Source organism: Corylus avellana, chromosome ca6 (assembly GCF_901000735.1).
Source record: "Corylus avellana chromosome ca6, CavTom2PMs-1.0".
In the NCBI taxonomy this organism is placed as follows: domain Eukaryota; kingdom Viridiplantae; phylum Streptophyta; class Magnoliopsida; order Fagales; family Betulaceae; genus Corylus; species Corylus avellana.
In genome coordinates this window covers 19,387,173-19,406,392 of record NC_081546.1, presented here as the reverse complement: position 1 = coordinate 19,406,392, position 19,220 = coordinate 19,387,173, and the positions used below count along the sequence as shown (strand labels likewise).

At 35.0% G+C, this 19,220-nt stretch overlaps 2 protein-coding genes across 2 annotated transcripts; one reads left to right on the top strand and one right to left on the bottom strand.

Moving 5' to 3' along the window:
- Positions 1-1,991: 1,991 nt before the first annotated feature.
- Positions 1,992-6,144, bottom strand: LOC132184597 (protein DSS1 HOMOLOG ON CHROMOSOME V-like). The gene is made up of 3 exons (XM_059598286.1): positions 5,978-6,144; positions 5,759-5,870; positions 1,992-2,264 (listed from the first exon to the last, which is right to left on the bottom strand). The coding sequence occupies exons 2-3, from the start codon at positions 5,847-5,849 to the stop codon at positions 2,134-2,136; spliced, it is 222 nt and encodes a 73-aa protein (XP_059454269.1). The 5' UTR covers positions 5,850-5,870; positions 5,978-6,144; the 3' UTR covers positions 1,992-2,133.
- A 9,071-nt stretch (positions 6,145-15,215) lies between these two features.
- Positions 15,216-19,023, top strand: LOC132184690 (cysteine-rich receptor-like protein kinase 43). The gene is made up of 4 exons (XM_059598415.1): positions 15,216-15,551; positions 17,415-17,643; positions 17,821-18,055; positions 18,205-19,023. Exons 1-4 carry the CDS (start codon positions 15,351-15,353, stop codon positions 18,380-18,382), a joined length of 843 nt encoding a protein of 280 aa, XP_059454398.1. The 5' UTR covers positions 15,216-15,350; the 3' UTR covers positions 18,383-19,023.
- Positions 19,024-19,220: the final 197 nt, after the last annotated feature.

The window sequence follows — 19,220 nt, the reverse complement described above, 5'->3', positions numbered from 1 at the left end:
AAAAAAAAAGAGGAGAATGCTGGGGTGGTCCGGCCACCCCATTTTGGCCAAGGGGTGGCTGGAACCACCCCAGCGTTCTCCTCTTTTTTAATTTTAATTTTTTTTTTAATATTTTGATTTTTTAAAAAAATAATTAAGATAAAAAAATAATTTCTGCTGCCACGTGTCAGTTGGCACTGTAGCTGGAACAGTGCCATTCCAGTTACAGTTGGCTCTTGCCAAACATAGCTGTAGGGTTCGGTTACATTCTGTGGGCATGCTTGTAAATGTATTTTGGAATTTTCTTTTTTTTTTTAATTACCTTTTTAGTACTTAGATTTTTACTTTTTTATTTTTTTCTACCTAAGTTTTTATTTGTATTACTAATAGTACCTTACTTATGGATAAATATTAGTTTAGTACCTTCATCACTATTCATTCAGCCAAGCTAATAGACTGCAATACGGTGGGGTGGTTTGACCACTCCCAGCCACCAACCCCAATGCCTTTAGGGGTGGTTCTGGCCACCCTTTTTTGGCCATTTGGGGTGGCCGAACCACCCCCAAGGGTCTTAAAAGTGGTTCGACCACCCCCAGATGGGGCGTAGAGGTGGCCGAAACCACTCCCATAGAAATTCGTTAATTTGGCTGACGAAATAGTGACGAAAGTACTAAATTGGTATTTACCCATTAGTCAAGTATCATCTGTGATACGAATTAAAACTTAAGTGGAAAAAAAATAAAAATAAATAAAATAAAAAAAGAAGTAAAAATCTAGATACTAAAAAAGTAATTAACTCTTTTTTTTGGGGTTGAAAAAGTGTCATATTTGACATAAACCTAAAAATAATTTGAAGTGTTTTGTGTTTTGGATTGATAGTTATTGTTTTTGTTTTGAGATCAGAAAATAAAAGTTCAAAAATAAAAATTTTAACAAATTAAGCTAATTTTATAATATTAAAATAAGTAATACTAGAAATTATATTTTAAACCAATTTTAGATTAATTATTGTTTAAAAAATTATGAATTAAAAATATAATATGCTGCATTAATCATTAAAAAATAAAAACTCTTGTGGATAGAAATGAGAGTTTGAAGTTTCACCATTGGCCAAGATGAAAAATCTCCTTAGGAATCTGTGCGCGAAAGCAAAATAGGCCACGACATGTGTTTTGACGTTTGGACCGACGGAATTTGGAATTTGGCGCGTGGAGGATTTCGCGCGTGGACCAGTATTTCCTTTTGAGAACATTAGAAAAAGGCCAAAAGCTAACGAGGATTGCGGGGTTGACTGGGAGTTCAATGACAGACATTAAAAAGCTTATTTATATATCTGTATAGAATCTTTTGACACCTGCATTTACAAAAATATTAATGAATGAGATTGACACACAACCAACTTTTCCTGCACCAATTGCCTAGAGACTGAAATAAATAATTAATTAATGAAGATAATACCTGGACCAGGATGAGCCGTGATACAGATTACAAGCACGCCGTGAAGGACAAGTTTTTTTTTAATATTTTAATGCAAAAGAAAAAAAACAAAAAAACAAAAAAAATTTTGCACTAGCGTGCTAAGCACACCGCGTGCGATTTTGCTTCACCCTAGTTGGTTCTTGGGATTTTTTTTTTTTTTTTTTTCAAATATTTATTCCTAAAAAAATCCATATTGTAATTTGTTGGTAAGGCTTTAGCTGCTCTAAGAAGTTTAGGGTCTGTTTGCCGGCCATTTCACTCCTTTCTTTTCTTTCTACTAAAAAATTAAAACATTAATAGAGAACTGAAGCACTTTGTAATCAATGATTTTGTATGGACAAAAATTTGCTTCAAACTAGTTAGTAGCTAATTCATACAAACCTATCTAATAAAGTAACATGTATCCCTTAACATGTAAGAACATATGAGCTACGGGATACGTATCATTTTATTAGATGGGTTTGTATTAATTTACTACAAGCCAATTTGTAGCAAATTTTTGTCCATTTTGTATACGCTCTCCTACTTGCATAAATAAGCTAACCTTGGGGGTAAATTTCGATAGTTATAGGGATCAAAAGATTCATCACACAAGTTCTTATGGTGCTTTGAGCAATATAACGTGCATACACTAAGATTTGAAAAAGGGCAGCTAGAGAATAAGCAACTTTTAGCTCAGTTCTTCTCCGTATTGTTCTCCAATTCCCTCCTCAGCTGCAGAGAGAAGTCATCATTAACATCATCATCATCCCAATCGTCTTCCCACTGCTGTGTCACTTGTTTTCCTTCCTCCTTGTCCTCCCACTCTGTCATTCGTTATTGCAGTTAGGCAGATAAAATAAATAAATACAAAAGTTCAGAAAGCAGGCATAACTTGTGCTTCTGTCATGATGCATATGCCTCCAGTCAATAAACAAAGATCAATAAACTTTGAGGGAAAAATCAAATTTCGTCCCAAGGTTGTTGCATTTTGACAATTAAGTTCTAAGGTTTTACCTCAATTTCAAATACGTCTTCCGTCAACCCGTTATTCAATTAATTAGCTATGTACTACATTAAACCACTAAGTCAATGACACGTGGCTTGCGTATGACATATAAATTATATAATGCGGCAACTAAAAGTTCCATGCGACAAATCTACCATAAATTACAAGCTTACTAAAAACAGGGGGTAAATTACATTTTGCCCTCTTAAACTACCACCTCATTTACACTTACACCCCCCAAACTACGACTCATCGCAACTTATTCCCCCTAAACTACCACTTTATTACGACTAGGTCCTCGAGTCAAATCTAGGCATTAAATATGGATGGAAAATATATCAAGTGCCTAGCGCTTGATATTTGCTTGTTTACTTTTCCAAAATTGCCCCATTTTTATTGTGTGAAAGACAAAATTACCCAACATATTGATTTGATGTAAAATAATATCAGTTTCTCACAATACCCCATTTTAAAGGTAGTGATTTACAACAATGCCCAGCTATAACCCTAAGAAACGCAGCGTTTTGAACCCCTCCCACAACACAAAAGGGCATCTACAACAAGGGCTGGCAACGGCCAACCCTAAACAACAAAAAAGGGGGTCAGTCACCCTCTGCACAACACAACAAGGGGGTTGCCAAGCAACCACCCCATGCATCCACAGCAAGGGGCGGTTCCGTGGCCACCCTTTGCACAACACAGCAAGGGGGTGGCCAAATCACAACAAGGGGAAAAGTCGAGCGGCCACCCCCTGCATCCACAACAAGTACAATTTCCCCACCATCAGTACCCCCTCCGCCGAGGGGCCAGCCCCTCCCTGCCAATGACACGCATTGTCAAAGAGAAAGAAATGGTGAAGAGAAGAGAAAAACGAAATATTAAATACCATAAATATTTTTTTGTTAATTAATGTTAAACGGCCCATTTCAATTTCAGGTAAGTTTGTCTTGAAAAATGCTTCAATGTCATGTGCCACTCAAGTGTGACGGATTCCATCTATTTTAACGCCCAAATCTGACTCGGAGACCTACTCGTAATAAGGTGGTAGTTTGGAGAAGAGAGTTGCAAGTTTAGGGGGGCAAGGTATAATTAACCCTAAAAAATTTTACAAAGCACAATTAAAATATAATAATAAAGAAAGAGGGCTAATGACTGTGAAGGGGAGGGCCTTCCCTCATCGGTGATGGGGTTGCCCCTCACCAGATGAGAGGCAGCCACTCTTCACCATCCCTTATCTGGTGACGGTTGCCCTCCTAAGGACCAAATTGTTAAATTGAGGTAAAACATAAGGACCTAATAATTGAAATTGAAACTTGGGGACTAAATTGAAATCACGCAAAAACCTAAGGACTAAATTCAATTTTTTAGTAAACTTCAAGTTAAATAGGCAATGCATGTACAAGATCTAAAGATTTGTGTCCACTAATATTTTTATAAAAGGCATGCCTTAAAAAGTTCTTCCCAAATCTTGCAAATTTGAAATAATAAAGTATGTGTTTTAGTGTCTTCCGTTTTTGCACGCGGGCGTGTGTGTGTGAGAGAGAGAGAGAGAGAGAGAAGAACAACAACAAATAACTTCATAAATATTTAGATATGCCAAAGAAAAAGAAGTATAGAGTGTTTGTCAGAGTCTCCTGAACCCAAAATCTTGGAGAGCCCAAACTATTTTAGCATCATTACTTGTGTCTCAACAGCAACGCAAGTAACCCAACCAAAATTCTGCATGTAGTGGTATAAATATGTATCTATCAACGAGCACAATCTCAATAATATACACCAGGCTCTTAGTATACCTGTGTAAATAAAATTTGCAAATTGCCAACCTGCTTAAATTTGTTTCCTGCTACCTACTATCCCTGAAACTGGCAATCAAAATGTCAATCTTCTCTTCTCACAAATTTTCTAAAGTTACCACCATGCAACTTTTACCTTTAGCAGCTTCTCTCAATTATTCACAAAACAAACCAAGGTCCCTCTCTCTGATGTCAGAAGACATGTAAGACATGCTACCTTTCCAGTGATGAAGTAAACAGAACACCAAGTGTTGTGAACAAAAATGAGGAAACTAGACATAGCCGAAGCAAAAGGAAGTGATGAAGATTGTTGTCTTCTTTCTTGAATTTCCTTGAAATCCACAAGGAGAAGAACGAATGATGAAACCAACATCTATTTTATTTAGATAATGATAAAGAGGCTCACACAACATACTTGTACCTTCCAAAGCCTAATCTCCTAAAATAAATAAAGTTAACAAGTAACCCCCAACAACGGTTGAAGAGTACATGCAATTGCTAAACCTAAATCTACATGCCACTTGAATTTAGGTTTAGGTTTAGCATTTCTTATGTTTCCTTAATATTTTTTTTAGTTATTTCCTTTATTTAACGAGATTAGGATTTTTATAAATACGTTATGATTTGGCAATATCTCTTTATCGCTATTTGAATATAGTATACTTCGATAATTACTTTCTCTCCTCCTTGTGGATTTCAAGAAATTCAAAAAAAAGACGGTGATCCTTTATTATTCCCTTTGCTTCCACTATGTCAAAACTCCAAGGGACCCAAGTTGAACATTGCTAGAATTTTTCCTCATTTAACAAATAAATGCCAAATGATAAGAGATTCTAGTATATTCTTCCCTTTTCTCTAGTGGCAAACCCAAACATTGCATAGAGCCAGATGAAAATATAAGCCTTGATTGTTGACTAGTGGTTGCTAAACTCTCAAGTCCGAATGCCACATTTGTGAATCCCTTGATTTCTCATACGGCCCCCTCCTACTCAAAAACACTAGAGCAAGTAGAATCTTAGCCCTTACAAATCAAACCCAGGAAACATAACACCTTACTTCGTTTTCTCTCTCTAATCTTCTGGAAAGGAAAACGGCACTAGGCTCTAGATGGAGGCATACAGCGAAAAATTTCAACAGACCAAAAAGGCTTAAGGCCTTTGTAGTCAACTTAGTCAGAACAACAATATGCCTAGCAAATCCATTCCCATAACTTATCCACTCTTGAGGTACTATTACCACTACTCTAAAACTTCCACTACCATTTTGAGCAGTAACAACATTATTGACCTAATAGCAACTCTACAGCCAAATCAGAAAACAACCCAATCCTCTCCTCAACAACTATTTTGACCTAAATATAAATCATCTAACGGAGACTATGGCGCTTCTATCAATTTCAGAAAGCAGTAGCTGAATTTATTAACATATAACAAGTATCTAATATTTAATCAAATTTAGATCACGTCGCTTGTCTCTACGAATAAGTAATATTGTTTTAAAAAAATATATATCCTTTTACCTTCATTGATTTCGAACTCTTCAAACTCATCGTCGTCCTCGAACAAATCGACCTTTGCCTCCTCAGTCGCTGCCTTGGGCTCCGCCGCCATTGCCAAAGCTCAAACTAGTTCCTGCAGCCAAAGCCACATTCCATAATAATCAACACATACATATAGACATCAGAGAAAAACCCTAGCTTTTCGAATTAGACAAATAGTGAGAGAGATATAGGAGTTACAGAGAGAGAAAACTCAGATGAAATCCCTAGAACGTTCTGGTTTTGTTACGCGCACTGGCGTCTGGAAGTCTAAAATGAGAAATGAACGTATTGGGGAGAAGGCGCTTGGATTCGGCTTCTATGCGGGAAAATAAGGAATAGAAGAATTGAGTTCCCGAGTATTTTTTTAAATATGAGCCAAACTTTTAAATTTAAGCCATTAAATCCAGACAAATATAGATGTTTATAGGCTACCGAGAAAATTAATTTTAATTTCAACATGTCAAATCCATTTGTCTTTATAACACATAAATTTTGTATTTATTTAAACGTCAAATATAATGAATGGCTCGAATTTAAAAATCTGAGAAGATCATAGTCCGAGTAGGATACTTTCCATTTCGGTTTTTGTCTAAAAAAATAAAATAACAATTTTGCTCTTCTCACATTAACTAACTCACTCTTCTTCATTTCATTTAAAATTGAGAGAAATAAAAGTTGTTATAAAATAAACGGAGAATATTAAATGGAAAAAAAATTTAAAACACATGAGGTGATCTTTTGAAATGAACTGAACCATTCATTTAAGGGTTGAATACTTCTTTGCCACTTGTGGTTTAACTATTTTAGTTTTTTATTTTTTACCATGGTTTCGTTTTATATCGTAGATGGTACCTTGAAAATAACTAAAAATGAAGATGATACTTTTGTCCAAACATTGATGGTAACCCACGTCAATGCTTTCAAAATTAGACATGTGTTAAGGGTTAACTTTGGAGGTGGCCGAACCATCCCATGGGCCATGGGGATGGTGTGATTTGCCCACCTCTAGACCGACTGAAACATCCCCAAGCCAAACAAGGTGGCTGGCCAACCCTTTGTTTTTTTCAAAATTCTTATTTTTTTTAATTTTTTAATAATTTCAGTTTTATTTTTTTAAAAAAATAAAATAAAATTAATGAGGTATTAGTACATGTGTACGTGTGTCGAATTTTGAAGGGCATTGACATGGATTTTCGTCAATTTTTGGACGAAAGTTTAACACAAGTATCACTCTTTTTTTAACCATTTTCGAGGTAGCGTTTACGATACAAAACAAAACCAAGGTGAGAAAAAATAAACGGTTACATGCAATTTTGATACCTGTGGTTAGACCCAAAATCAAATAGAGCCATCGGTTTCAAAAAGTGTCTCAAGTGGTACATGTGAATATTGAAAAGACACATTTAGTACTTTCATCCATGATCAGTATAAATATTTAACAGATCTCTATGTTAGCACTAGTAAGATGGTGACATATATTCCTAATGCCACATATTGATACCAAATCAATAGACTAGATGATGTGGCATTATATCATAGGTGGTACCTATGATTTTTATGCCACATATTCTGCAAAAAAAAAAATGGTAACCCCAATTTAAAAATAAAAAAATTAAAAAAAAAAATACTGGAGAATTGGGGGTGACTGGAAAAAAAAAGTAATAAAATAAAGGAAAAAAAATAAAATAAACTTTTTAAACTTAAGAATTGAAAAAATAAGAAAATAATAATAAAACTCATTAACAAACTTAAAAATAATAACAATAATAATAATAATAATAATAATAATAATAATTTCTGAAGAGTTTTAGGGTGGCCCAAGGCTGAGCCACCTTCATTTTGCAAGTTGGGGGTGTTCAAACCACCCTTATAAGGTCATGGGGTGGTTCAGCCACTCCTTAGTTAAAATGGGATTACCGGCCACCCATTATGACCAACATGGGGTGATCAGTCATCCCAAAACTCTTTAGAATTTTTTTTTTTTTTAATTTGTTAATTGGTGTTATTATTTTTTTGATTCTTAAGTTTAAAAAGTTTATTTTATTTTTTTTTAAGCATATGTGGCATCCAAAACATAAGTACCACTTATGATACAATGCCACGTCAGCCAATCTTATGGTTTGGCATTAATATGTGGCATCTGGGACATATGTTATCATTTTAAGCGTGCTGAGGTGTAGTTCCATTAAATTTTTAGATGGATCATGGATGGAAGTACTAAATATGTTTTTTCAATATTCACAAGTACTATTTGTAACACTTTTTGAAATAAAAAAGATCTGTTTGATTTTGGGCCTAACCACATATACCAAAATTGCATTTAACCCAAAAATAAAATAGTTAAACCACATTGGGTCAAATGTATTTAACCCTTCATTTAATGGCACTAATGAGTAATCTCTAACTGTAAAGACAGATGTGTGGACTTCATACCACTCAAAAAGTGGTTCATGCATGTTAAAAAAAAAAAAAAAAAAAACCTTGATTAAGCCAAAATACAAGATGCAAGGCACCTCACCACAATTGAGCGTCACTTCCCACCTTACCAGTTACCACCATTGAGCTTTATTACCCACAAGCTCACAGTTTTAGAGAGGGTCAAACGTACACCTCTTAATACTCCTGAAGGAAATTTGTGTACCGACGGATTATGGCTTTAACTGTTACAGCACTGCAGATAAACAAGCAATCTATTACTTTCTTTATTGTCTAAGTCGTAACCACGCACGACTCTTCCATACATGTAGACATAGTCACTGTTAAACTTAATTTAAAGTTTGACAAACTATAATTGTTTGACCCTCTTTCTAATGAAGTGTTTGACAATTAAATATTAAGACTTAGTAACCTTACCTTTATTCCTGAAATTGTGACAACTAAACATTAAGACAAACTGACTTGGTTTTGTCATAATTAAACATTAAGACAAATAGAATCGGTTTGGGACGGTTTGAATTGGAGTGAACCGTGTAGAAATTGCTTGAATTAGTTGAGTATGTTTTGAATTGGACTAAAGTGGTTGAGGATGCACTAGAACCAAACTAAACTGGTTGGCGATGCATTGGAATCAAACTGAACCAGTTGATGAAGCTTCAAAAAGGGGTTGACCCCGTTTGTAAATGGGTTCGTCTGACCAAACCGTTCAATGTGTGTGGCCCATGATATGTGTGTAACACATGTAGAAAACGCGATAGTGGAATCTAGCTGTGTGACGCGTACATCGCTTAGGTCTGACGCATGGGAAGGAACGTTGGCACGTGAGTGCGTGGGGAGAAGAGGCAAAAACTTTTGGGTGCATGTGAGAGTGTGTGGTGGATCCTACAGCTACATTCTTGGCTGATTTGGAACGGCCATCGTGAGATATGTCGAATGGCGCCACCACTGAGGCGATTAGCCGAGCTTGGAGCCACATGACAGTACGAACAAAATCTGGCACATGAGGAGGTCGATGGTGACGGGTCTGCCACACATCTAAAGATGGTTGGGGATGCATTGGAATCAAACTGAGCCAGTTGATGAAGCTTCGAAAAGGGGTTGACCCCGTTTGTAAATGGGTCGGTCTGACCAAACCGTTCAATGTGTGTGGCGCATGATATGTGTGTAACACATGTAGAAAACGCGCTAGTGGAATCTAGCTGTGTGATGCGTACATCGCTTAGGTCTGACGCGTGGGAAGGAACGTTGGCACGTGAGTGCGTGGGGAGAAGAGGCAAAAACTTTTGGGTGCATGTGAGGGCGTGTGGTGGATCCTACAGCTACATTCTTGGCTGATTTGGAACAGCCATCATGAGATATGTCGAATGGCGGCACCACTGAGGTGATTAGCCAAGATTGGAGCCACATGACAGTATAAACAAAATCTAGCACGTGAGGAGGCCGATGGTGACGGGTTTGCCACACATCTAAAGATATGTACCTTCTATTCGGAATAGGATTGCAAATCAGATATTTACGCAGCAGAATAATCAAATTCTCATGCCAATAACTATTTATGAAGAACAATTACTACTTAAAATTAAATTGCAAGAACGAAGAACACTTACTTGGTTATCAATGGCCACTCCTGACTTTAGGCAAAAATCTTTTTTCTCCTCCAAGAACATGTTCTTTCTTGTTCAAGAATACCAAGACCAAATTCTCTTCTTTTTTTTTTTTTTTTTTCAAAAACACGAAGAATAAGTTATTATTTCTTCAAGAACACGACAGATCTCAGGGATGATGAGACATGTAGATATACTCACCAATGACTAATAATAGCCAAGAGAGTGTGTGTTCTTACTTGGCTCTTCAAATCTTAAACTTTTGTTATTCGTAAGTTAACACAAGAACTATTAATTTCAGAGAGTTTCTGAAAATTAATTATTAAGAGATTGATAGGATGAGTGAATGATTTGAGTTTTTCTCTATTTATAGGCTTAGTATGGAAGCAAGTATTCAAATTTGAGCAATGTGGAACAAGGAGCAAAAAAATACTCCAAGTAGCACTAGGAGTAGCATGGACGGCTAGGGCTTTGCCCTAGTCTCCATGTGCCCCCTTTGCTTAGGGGATTGATCCCAAGCCCTTCTCTAGTCTCCAACGCATAGGGCCAGTAAATTTGTCCTGGCCTTATGTGTTCTACTGATGCTCATTGGGTCTCTATGTTTTACCCCAAGCCTAACTGTACTATATCTCTCTAGCCCATGTTTTTTAAAAATAAAACATTTAGCCCAATAAATAATAAAACTTTATTATGGTCGATCCAGCCAATTGGAGTTGAGAAAAGTCGAAACCGATCGACCGGAGTACAAAAATTCATTGATCAAGGTATCAGTCAACCGTTATACAGGCAAAATACGTTAATGATATCGAAGTATAGTAATACCATCAGACTAATATGAGAGTATCCATCAACCCTTGAATCGATTGACGGACATTGTCATATCAATCAAGTAATACAATAATAGAATGAAAATGAACATTTAAGAAAAGTAACTTGTGATTGTTACAAAGTTGATGACATTAATACAAATCTAATTACCCAGCCGCCTGGAAAAGAAAAACTAACATCTTGTTGACTTGACTCACTACATTTATACACTTGTCCAAGCCCAAAGGAAATATTAAATTCTTTTGTTTGGGAAGTGAGGAAATTATAGAAATGAAAGTCTTAAAACAAATTTGACTTCTATAGTAGGATGCAGTGCCCAAATAGGCCACGTTACGTGTAGATGGACCAACCATTTTGTCGCCAAGTTGACAACTTCTCTCTTTTTGACAAGTAGAAAAAAAAAGTTTACATCATAAAGAAAGAAAAAAAATTAAAAATTTAAAAATTAGAAAAGTATATATACGCTACTCAAATTATCATTACATTGTAAATCTCTCTAAATTATCAATTGTATCAATGTTTGTCATAAATTCTCAAAAAAAATGTTAATGTCTCCTAATTATAAAAATACTCTTCATAAAATTAAAAAACTAAAAAAAAAAAAGAAAAAAAAAAAAGAGAGGGAGCTGTTTTTAAGGTTTTTTTTTTTTTTTTTGAATTTATAAGGCTATTTTTGTTTTATTAAAAAAATTAAAATTATTTTTGTCTTTTTCGTTGGCTTTGAGAAATATTGACATTTTTTTTGTAATTTATGAGAGAACAGAGATATTGACATATTTTGGAAAGGATAGAGTTTTCTTTCAAACTGAATTTGGAGGAACTTTTTCTTACTTAGTCTATAAAAATGACATGTGTTACTTGAACATGTGAGATGCACATATTTTTTTAATAACAAAAATAAAGTTGAAATAAATAATAATAAAAATTTATGTTTATCTTACATATTATTAAAAAAATAAACGTATATTATTTTTATAGTCTAGGTGAAGAAAAACTCTTGTCTTTTTTCAAAATTATTAGATAGTAGGCTCGGAGTACGTGAATTTTTCCTGAAAGAAAAAGTTGTGGATACCATTCAGCCACGCCTTCGCCAGATGCTGAGACTGGAGTTTTGACTTTGGCGCGTTGAGGAAGCGCGTGGGCCACTATTCCCTCTTAAGAACTTGGGAAAGGTTGACCAAGAGTTGAATGACAGACATCGAAAGAGCTGTTTTAATTTATTATCTTTATCAGTGCCCTGATGTTAGTGTAATTTGTTTAGCCCCTTATTTATCAATAATTGTAATCTGGCATCCCAAACTTCTCTTGGGAATTGTGATTAAAAAAAAAAAAAAACTAATAAATAGATACATTTGATCACCATATAAAACCAATAATAGATAGATACAATAACCACACCATCTGTACATTGAAGCAGCTTTAAGTGAAATTAGTGTTTTTTTTTTTCGTTTATTTTAGCATGAGATAAGAAAGCCTGGTTCTTATAATATAAGACGTACCCAAGCTTGGTTCCATGTTCTATATGTCAACAGTTAGGGGTGTAAATTCGGTTGGTTATAATCGGACATCAATCGGTAACCAGCTAATTTGGCCAACCACTTTTAAAAGCGGTTGAAAATAACTGGTAACCGGCCCTACTAATCCGGTTACCGATTTTTACATTTATATACATCCGGTTATAACTGATAACCGAGTATATGTCTATATATATATTTTTTAAATGTAAAACAACGCCATTTACTTTAGGTTCTTTTTTTTTAACAACCACAACAAAGCCTAACTTATTGGGCCAAAAAAGTTCTAATTATTTTTTTAAAAATGGTAAAAAAAAAATAGAGGCTAAATTAAGCCCAAAAATTAGGTCAAATATCTAAAATAGGCTCAAAATACCAAATTTTTTAAAGACTTTGGTGTAGATAACTGGCTACCAACCAGTAATCGATTACCGGTTTTATTTTTAAAAATTGACCAACCAGAACCAGGTTTACACCCCTATTGACAACCAACACGACTTGAATTAGGTGCCATAAAAAAATTATAAATTTTATAACTTTTTCAACCGTCCTAATTTAAATTTATTCTCTCTTTCTCATGAAAAAACTTTTTTTTTTTTAATTTTTTATTTTTATAGCTCCACAGGCAAATTTATGTCAAGTAGTTATCCCTATCGAAACTTATTATAATATTTCTCTAGGGAAACCTAATACCATAGTTTTTAGTGAGAAAATGATAAAACATTATAGATGGCACGGATGAGGTTGTTGGGGGTTTCGATTTCATATGGTCAATGGTGTCAAAACTAGCAATTAGAGCACCAATTTGTTGGGGGTAGTTGAATGGTTGCTGTTGATTTAGGATTGGGTCGTGGACGCCTATTACCATCTCCCAAAGAAATAAGTATTTATTTATGGACACAAATTTCTTTTAATCTAGTTTCCAAAAAAATTTCTTAATTCTAGTAAGTGATAAGTGTCATTTAACATGTTTGAGTTTTTAAAAAATTAATGTTTGAATTCCTAGGTTAGTAAAATGACAATAAATGACTGTTAAGAATATTAAAGAAAACATGTGAAATATGACATTTGACACTTATTAGAGTAGGTTGACAGAAATTTCCTTCAAACTAAATTGAAAGAAATTTATGTCCTTCATATATATATATTTTAATTTGGTTTGGGTCTAGTTTCATTTAAAATGGGACTCGTTAGGATTGTGACCAATTATAAAACACATGTCCTACTCCCAATAATTCTCAACCCAAGCCAAACCCTTCCTTTTTGTTTTTTTTTTTTGTTTTTCATACCAACCACCACTATTTTATGCTCCCTTTTTTTTCGATGTAAAAACTTCTCTGTCAAAAAATATTTTCAATAGAAAACATTTTTCGGTGTTTGTCGCGTATAGAAAATCACAAGTATATATATATTTTTATATATATTTTTTCATTGAATCATATTAAACTTTAAATTGCGATAATGTCTCGACTAAATCTCGTGAGTCCCGAATGTGTCACGGGGGGTCCCGATCGGGTCCTAGCGAGTCTCGACTGTGTTTCGACGGGGTCTTGAACGAGTCCTAACGATGTCCGGGCAAAGTCTCAGTGGTGGCCCAATTGGGTCTTGAACGAGTCCCGACAATGTTTGGGCAAAGTCTTAGTGGTGGCCCGATTGGGTCCTGATGAGTCCTATTAGGGTCCTAACTAGGTCGTAGCGACGTTTCGGTTGGGTCCATCGATTTGAGAAAGCTCAAATTTGAAAATGGTTTATGGTTTTAAAAAATGAAAATAATTTTACGAAAATTAAAGAAAGTTCTTTTGTCAAACTGAAAATATTTTTCGTCATACTAAACACCAAAAAATATGAAAAGTATTTTTCAAAATTATTTTACGAGGAACACAAATGGAGCCTTAGATTTGAAATAGGTGCGGTAAAAAAAAAAAAAAAAAAAACTATAACATGTGTTGTAATGTTTTAAACTACTCAGAATAGAAAAATTCATAATAAAAATAAAAATTAAATCTGAATTATTAAAAAAGACTTCAACACATTTTTTACAACATGGATTTTTTTGTCTTCAAGATTCAAGTTGCTTGTGTTTTTTTATTCTTTTTCCGGCTATTAAATATCTTTGTTAAGCCATAAACTCAAGGTCGTGTCGTCTGAGGTCAAGAATGAAAAGAACTAAAAAGCAAAAACCTAAAATATAAATATGCCAAATTACAAACACCATTTAGAAAAAAAACAAAAACAAAAAAGTTAAAAACCCCACAAACCCAAAGTCACGGCGGGATCATCAGGAACAAAAACTCATTAGCTATGTTTGGCAAGAGAGAGAAGCTACTTTTACTATAATTTGAGCAGCCTTGTTCATTCTGATCTCAGTACGACAACATAACCCGACTTTCCCTCCATCATTTTTTTTAAGCAAAATGTAAAAAAAAGAAAAAAGAAAAAAAAAAGAAAGGGAGGGAGAAAAGATGGGGTAGTTCCGACCACCCAGCAACCCAAATAAAGTAGTAGGACCACCCCATTTTGTAAAGAATGGCTGAACCCTCCCAGCAAATCTGAGGGTGGTCCAGACCACCAAGTGGCTTAGAGGTGAACAAAACCACCCCAGCTAAAAAAAAAAAAAAAAAGGATGTCGGTACATTTAGGGGTGGTAGGGACCCACCCCAAAGAAATTTGGGGTTTAGGACCACCCCATACGGTGCAAACGTAGGTGGTCAGCTTCTAGCTTGGGGGTGCTCGGTACACCAATACCTTCTTTGGGCCAAAGGGGTGGCGGGACCTACCAACCATGGTGATCGAACCACCCAGTCGGCACGAATATTTGAACCACCCCGTAGTTCTCCTCCCTCCCTCTTTTTTTTTTCGCTTTGAAAAAAAATCACGTCGTAATTTTAACTCCAATTTTTTAATACTTTGTTATTTATTTTTTTTTCTAAAAAAAAATTACAAAGTCAAGATTGGTGTCAAATTGGACTGTAGCTGAAACAGTACCGTTCCAGCTACAATAATGCGGGACTTCCCCTTGCCAAACGTAGCTATTACTCCTTCTTTCCACACTGTTGATAAAGAGCGCTCACACACACACACACACACTAGTTACGACGAAAGCCCGTGCGGCGAGATAAAGGAGAGAAGCTGGACGAAACGGCGCCGCCCCGTTGTTCCCGCCGGCCAATCCCTTCGATTCATGCCTTGATGAGGCTTCTCTCCCTTCTCTGCGCCTGCTTGGAGAAGAGATTCAGAGGCCGCCGCCGCCGAGCCGCCGACGAAGAAGCCGAGGACGCCGCCGTCGAGTCGTGGGACCTCTTCTTCGAGCTCCGTACTCTGCAGGTCGCCACCAATTTCTTCTCCGAGCTCAATCAGCTCGGCCACGGCGGGTTCGGCCCCGTCTACAAGGTACGTTTCGTAAATTCGGCTTCTCTCGCTGGTTTTGTAATTGATTCCTCAACTAGAAGTGATCAAGGTCGGGTTTTCGGATGGGGAAAATGACGAAATTAGCCCCGTAGTTTGCCTGAATTTCCGTCGGAAATTATCTTGTCGCCGGTGCTAGACTTTATTTCAGTAATGGTAACGCACGCATTTGCATTTCAATAATTACCAAAAAAGAAAAATAAATAAATAAATAAATAAAATATTTTGGTCGCATAATTCCGTAGTTTATAAAAAAGTATTTATTATTTGTTCGCTTGCCGAATCTTTTTGTTGACCGATCTGGTTTTTGGGGGTTGGTCAATGCATTACTGCATTTGCGGAGAATATATATATATATATTTCTCAAACTTTGGCATGGTGCAGGTGCATACAGCATAGTGTGAGCCCCCATGGTGATGTTGCCAATCAAAGGCATTGGCTATCTTGTAATTTGAAATTTGCATGTTCAATCCTTGTTGGGTAGAATTGTAATTCACTAATCATATGTAGAAAAATATTACTTGCGAAGCAAATAAATTACATAATATGTTTCCTTAAATTACATGATAAATCATCTTTCTATTTGAAAGAAGCAACTTCATACAACAACATAAAATTTACACCATCTAAGACGAAGTCAATTTTTGAATCACACCTTAATAAATGTCTTAGAAGATGTTTTATTATAAATCATAACTCTTTCATCTATAATGAATTCTTCAATCAGACTAAGCAGCTCATCCTTAAAAATCGAAAAGAAAAAAATATTTAAATTAATAGAATCCTAGAACAACAAAATCAAAAATTTGTTTGTATTACAAAAATAGGGCCCTATGGTTTGGGGTTTTGACAAATAACTCCATGGAGTTTAGAAAATAGTTTAAATTAAATACGCCATAAGATAAGCAAAAAAAGAAAATAGGTTTATGCCGTTAGAAAAGTTGACAAATTCGTTAATGTGCAACATTAGCACCCATCTTATTGTAACACGTGTCACTTACAATAAAAAAACTTTTAAAAAATTAATTTCTTAAAAAAACTATATATATATATATATAAGAAAAGAAAAAAAAAAATAGAGGGACTCGACCACTCCCTCTATTTTCTTTTTTCTTTATTGATATTTTATTTTATTTTATTTTATTTTATTTTATTATAAGTGACACTTCTCACAATATGGTTGGTGTTGATGTGGCACATTAACGAATTTTGTCAACTTTTTTTAATGGCAATGACCTATTTGTTTTTTTTTGTTTACCCACGGGAATGTTAAGTTCTTTTTTAAATCTCGGGGAGCTATTTATCAAAATCCCAAATACAACGACCAATTTAGCATTTATCCCAAGCTTTAATGTTATGGTTCCTTAGGATGTTTTTAATAGGACAAATAATGAAAGCCAAAATAGCAATACTAATTGAAGGGTGATAACATTTTGAAAAATTGACCTTTTACCAATCCAGATAAAGAAAAAAATGAGAGAGCACTTTTAGAAGTTCTTTTAATTATTAGTATGACATTTGCATTAAATTTCCATTTGGAGTACCAAATGATTACTGGGAGCATATGAACAACAAATTCAATACATAATTTTAAACTAATGCCATGTTTTTTATTTTATTTTTTATGGTTATCCTTTTTTTTTCTTCTTCTTCTTCAAGCCTCGCTATGAAGCTCTATGTTGTTGACTGTGCTCCCTTCTCTTTACTGACATCAGTCCTGAAGGTTGTATATGTTGTTTATTAATCAACATTGTATTCATTGTTCTCTTTCTTTCTTTGTTTTGTTTTGATGGGTGTTCCTTGGGACTTATGTTAATTTCTCATTAACTATTATGCCTATTTGTACAGGGATTGATGCCAAATGGTCAAGAAATAGCTGTGAAGAAGCTATCATTAGAGTCAAGACAGGGGCTGAGAGAATTCACTAATGAGGTGAAACTGCTACTAAAAATTCAGCACAAGAATTTGGTCACATTATTGGGCTGTTGTGCAGAAGGACCTGAGAAGATGCTTGTTTATGAGTATCTGCCAAACAAAAGCCTCGATTACTTTCTCTTTAGTAAAAATTCCAATCCAGGTAGGCCTTGTATGTTGCCATCTGAATTGTGTAAATTGAATATCAGTTACAGTATTCAGTAAAACTAGAAGAGTCTGAGCATGTGTACGGTAAAATGGAGGGAGGGGGATAAGGAAGAGTAATAATTAAACTGGTGGAAATATTTACTTATCGAAAAATATATATATATTTTTTCAGATAAAAAGTATGCAACCCTGGATTGGACGACACGATATCGAATAATAACGGGTGTTGCACGAGGTCTTCTTTACCTACATGAAGAGGCTCCAGAAAGAATTATTCATAGAGACATCAAAGCCAGTAATATATTGCTGGACGAACACTTGAATCCAAAAATTTCAGATTTTGGCCTGGCAAGGCTCTTTCCTGGGGAAGACACCCATGTAAATACATTTAGGATATCCGGTACTCAGTGAGTAGTTTCTTCAACTTTACCTATTTGGATCTTGTTCTCAATTAGTTGTCTGCACCGCTTCAATGATAATTAGTCTGAGTTCAGAATAATTGTCAATATTAGTAGCTAAGAAAAACTAATAATCTAAAAACTTTTGTTGAATGCAGTGGTTACATGGCCCCTGAATATGCAATGCACGGATATTTGTCTGTGAAAACAGATGTTTTCAGTTATGGAGTTTTGGTGTTAGAGATTGTTAGTGGAAGAAAGAACCACGATGGGCAGCTTGGTGCAGAGAAGGCAGACCTCCTGGGCTACGTAAGTTACTTTTGTGAAGAGTTTTGAAGCAATTTTTGCAACAAAATGCCCTTCAATACGAAAGTTCAATCAATTCAATCATAGTTCAATCAACAAGAAGCAATCTTTTAAGAACCTAAGCCTGAATATTGCAACATAATCCAATAAATTATAGATAGATTTCATCAAAGAAAAAAACTCTTGACTTGAGAGGTTCTTTCTGTAAGTGTAAGCTTCTGTTCTAGGTAAATGAGGATTATGCAAAATATTAGCATAATCATGGAATATTTTCTAGCATATGCACCTCCCAAACACATTACTTCTTTCCAAACTATGATTGTTTTTTTAGTCTTTCTTTTTAAGTTTACTGAAAAGGAAAAAAGTGAAGGCCTTTGGCATTTAGCCTCAATTCTCTTGGGCATTGAATCACCATTGTCAATTTCATCTCCTGCTTTTACTGGAATTCCATCTCAATTGGGAATGGGCTATGTGGGATTTTGCATCAAGTATTTGATTTCTTAGAGCATTCACAGTAGACTTCCTATATGGGGTTCCATTTCCTAAGTTAAGGGAAAATGTAAAAAAAATCGTAAAAAGCCACCTACAATAGACTCCCTAAATGAGCCATAAACATGAGGATTGCTACAGTGAAACCCAAAGTATAGGGTTCCACTGTAGCGATCCTTGTGATTATTAAAATAGAAAAAAAATGCTTCTCTCTCCTGAATCATTAAAGAAGTACAAAAATAAAGAAGTAAAAAAAAAAGAAAAGAAAAAAAAAGTAAAGAAATGATATCTAATTAGTACAGGGAATGATAAAGGGAAGCTATTGTGGAGTATATTAAAATAGAGAAGCAAAAAATAGTTTGGATCTTTAAATGAAGAG

Bases quoted from the DNA above. Each gene is read 5' to 3' on its own strand.
- LOC132184597 (XM_059598286.1), bottom strand. From the start codon at position 5,849: ATGGCGGCGGAGCCCAAGGCAGCGACTGAGGAGGCAAAGGTCGATTTG. The intron at 2,265-5,758 runs GTAAAAGGATAT...AACGAATGACAG, and splicing joins AGAGTTCGAAATCAATGAAG to AGTGGGAGGACAAGGAGGAA.
- LOC132184690 (XM_059598415.1), top strand. From the start codon at position 15,351: ATGAGGCTTCTCTCCCTTCTCTGCGCCTGCTTGGAGAAGAGATTCAGA. The intron at 15,552-17,414 runs GTACGTTTCGTA...CTATTTGTACAG, and splicing joins GGTTCGGCCCCGTCTACAAG to GGATTGATGCCAAATGGTCA. The intron at 17,644-17,820 runs GTAGGCCTTGTA...ATATTTTTTCAG, and splicing joins TAGTAAAAATTCCAATCCAG to ATAAAAAGTATGCAACCCTG.